Source organism: Hipposideros armiger, unplaced genomic scaffold (genome assembly GCF_001890085.2).
Source record: "Hipposideros armiger isolate ML-2016 unplaced genomic scaffold, ASM189008v1 scaffold_93, whole genome shotgun sequence".
Lineage (NCBI taxonomy): Eukaryota > Metazoa > Chordata > Mammalia > Chiroptera > Hipposideridae > Hipposideros > Hipposideros armiger.
In genome coordinates this window covers 3,708,962-3,710,913 of record NW_017731443.1, presented here as the reverse complement: position 1 = coordinate 3,710,913, position 1,952 = coordinate 3,708,962, and the positions used below count along the sequence as shown (strand labels likewise).

At 46.2% G+C, this 1,952-nt stretch overlaps 1 protein-coding gene across 1 annotated transcript in view; it reads right to left on the bottom strand.

Annotated features, from left to right (window-relative positions):
* Positions 1–1,952, bottom strand: part of SLC22A8 (solute carrier family 22 member 8) — a 26,005-nt gene that overhangs the window by 12,645 nt on the left and 11,408 nt on the right. The window contains exon 6 of the mRNA XM_019645529.1: positions 1,597–1,606. Within this exon, the coding sequence (XP_019501074.1) occupies positions 1,597–1,606 (10 nt within the window). The remainder of the gene's footprint in view (positions 1–1,596; positions 1,607–1,952) is intronic.

Here is a 1,952-nt window from a genome sequence, read left to right as displayed (position 1 = left end):
CGTAGCCCACCATTGAACAGGCAGTCCTGTTGTTAGGAGCACGCACTCTCACCAGCTGAGCCATCCTGCCACCTGTTGGCAGCTCAGCGGCAGCTCAGCTCAGGCGCAGAGTCACTGGCTCATGTGGGAATCGAACCAGCGGCCCTGTTGCTCAGAGGCTTGTACTCTTAAGCTAACTCTTAACCAACTGAGCCACTCGGCCAGCCCTCAAAGAGAACATTCTTGACCACCATATTTAAAATTGTAAGCCCCAGCAGCCTATATCCCTCTACTGTATTTTATTTTCTCTGTAGCACTTATACCATCAGATATTTTGCATATTTTCTGTTTTGTTTTTTTTGTTTCTCCCCAAGTATGTCAACTCGACGAAGGCAAGTCTTTTAGCCTGTTTTGTTCATTACTATACGAGTACTTCCATTGCCTAGGACCGTGCCTGGCACCCAGTAGTCATTCAGTAAATACTTGTGGAATTGAATGAGTGAACATTCCACAGACAAAACAGGAAGATGGAGAGCCTTAGAGGTTAGAGGTATGCTGATGTCTCAGTGAGAGGTCACGGGGTCCACACTCCACATGCCATGTGGAGGACTGCCTCGCTTCAACAGAATGAGTATAGGTCAGGATGGAGAGTGTCTAGACTATATATATCAAATCTGTAACCACATGTTAGTAAGAAGAACTGGAAAAATTTCACAATCAGACTGGGAAAACTTCTACGGAAAATGGTCTACAGAGGGGATGGTAAAGTGAGGTTTTGAAGCTCAGAGGGAAGAGTACTTTTTGGTTACATATTGACCATGTCTTGGGCCTCAATTGCACTCTAAGTTGCTCCTAGAGATTTCATGGTTGATGAAGCCCATTAGAGCCGAGGATAAAAATGTGGCCGTGGTTACTCTGAAGATCAACACAAACCCATGGGGGCTTGGATCTGGGATGTGCAACTGTTATGGGTGGGATTGTGTCCCCCCCATAAGAGAGGTTGAAGTCCTAACCTCCAGTACCTCAGAAAGCGACCTTATTTGAAAACGGGGTTAATAAAGAAGTAATTAGTTAAGATGAGGTCATACTGGGGTAGGGATGGGTCTTAATCCGATATGACTGGTGTTCTTGTAAGAAGAGATGCACACACGTGTGGATACCATGGGACAATGGAGGCAGAGGTTGGAGTGATGCATCTATAAGCCAAGGAGTGCCAGGGATCGAGGGCAACCCCCAGAAACTGGAAGAGGCCAGNCCTGAAGCTGCGCTCATCAAAGCCACCGACGCTATCTTTTTCACCAAATCACTGGAACATTCTGTGTCCTGACCTGACTTGGCCTTTGGCAGCCCGTTGACACTGCTGACCTCTCCCTTCATCTGGTTTTTCTACTTCCCCTCCGTGGGCTCTTTTCTCTCTATCCCTTAAGTTTCCCTAAGTTCTTCTCTCTTTGTTTATCCACTCTCCCTAGGAAATGCCATTGGCTCCTATGGCTTCAATTACTATTTTATGATAAAGACTCCAAAACCGTATCTTCAGCCCAAGCTTCCTTTTGGCCTTGACACCAGTAGATTCAGCTGCCAACTTGAAGTCTCCACCTGGATGATGTCCTGTGGGACATCCCACCCCCTGTAAGGTCTCAATCTCAGTGACTAGTAACCCTCTTTTAACTCCTTTCTCTTCTACTTCAAAATCACTCAATCCTTCAGTTTGTAACTTTTTACTATTTCTTGAATCTGGATTTTTCTATTTCCACTACTACTATCTTAGTGCAGGCCTCATCATCTTGCACCTGGATTAAGAACAACAGCCAATAATTACTGAGGGTTTGCTATGCACTGAGCACGTTCCATGCCTCCCCTTCTTCAATCCTCACAACAACCTTCTGATGTGGCGCTCTCATCCCCATTTTGCAGATGAAGAGACTGAGACCAGAGAGGAACACTGTGACCATCTCCTGGCAGGTCCCCAGCCT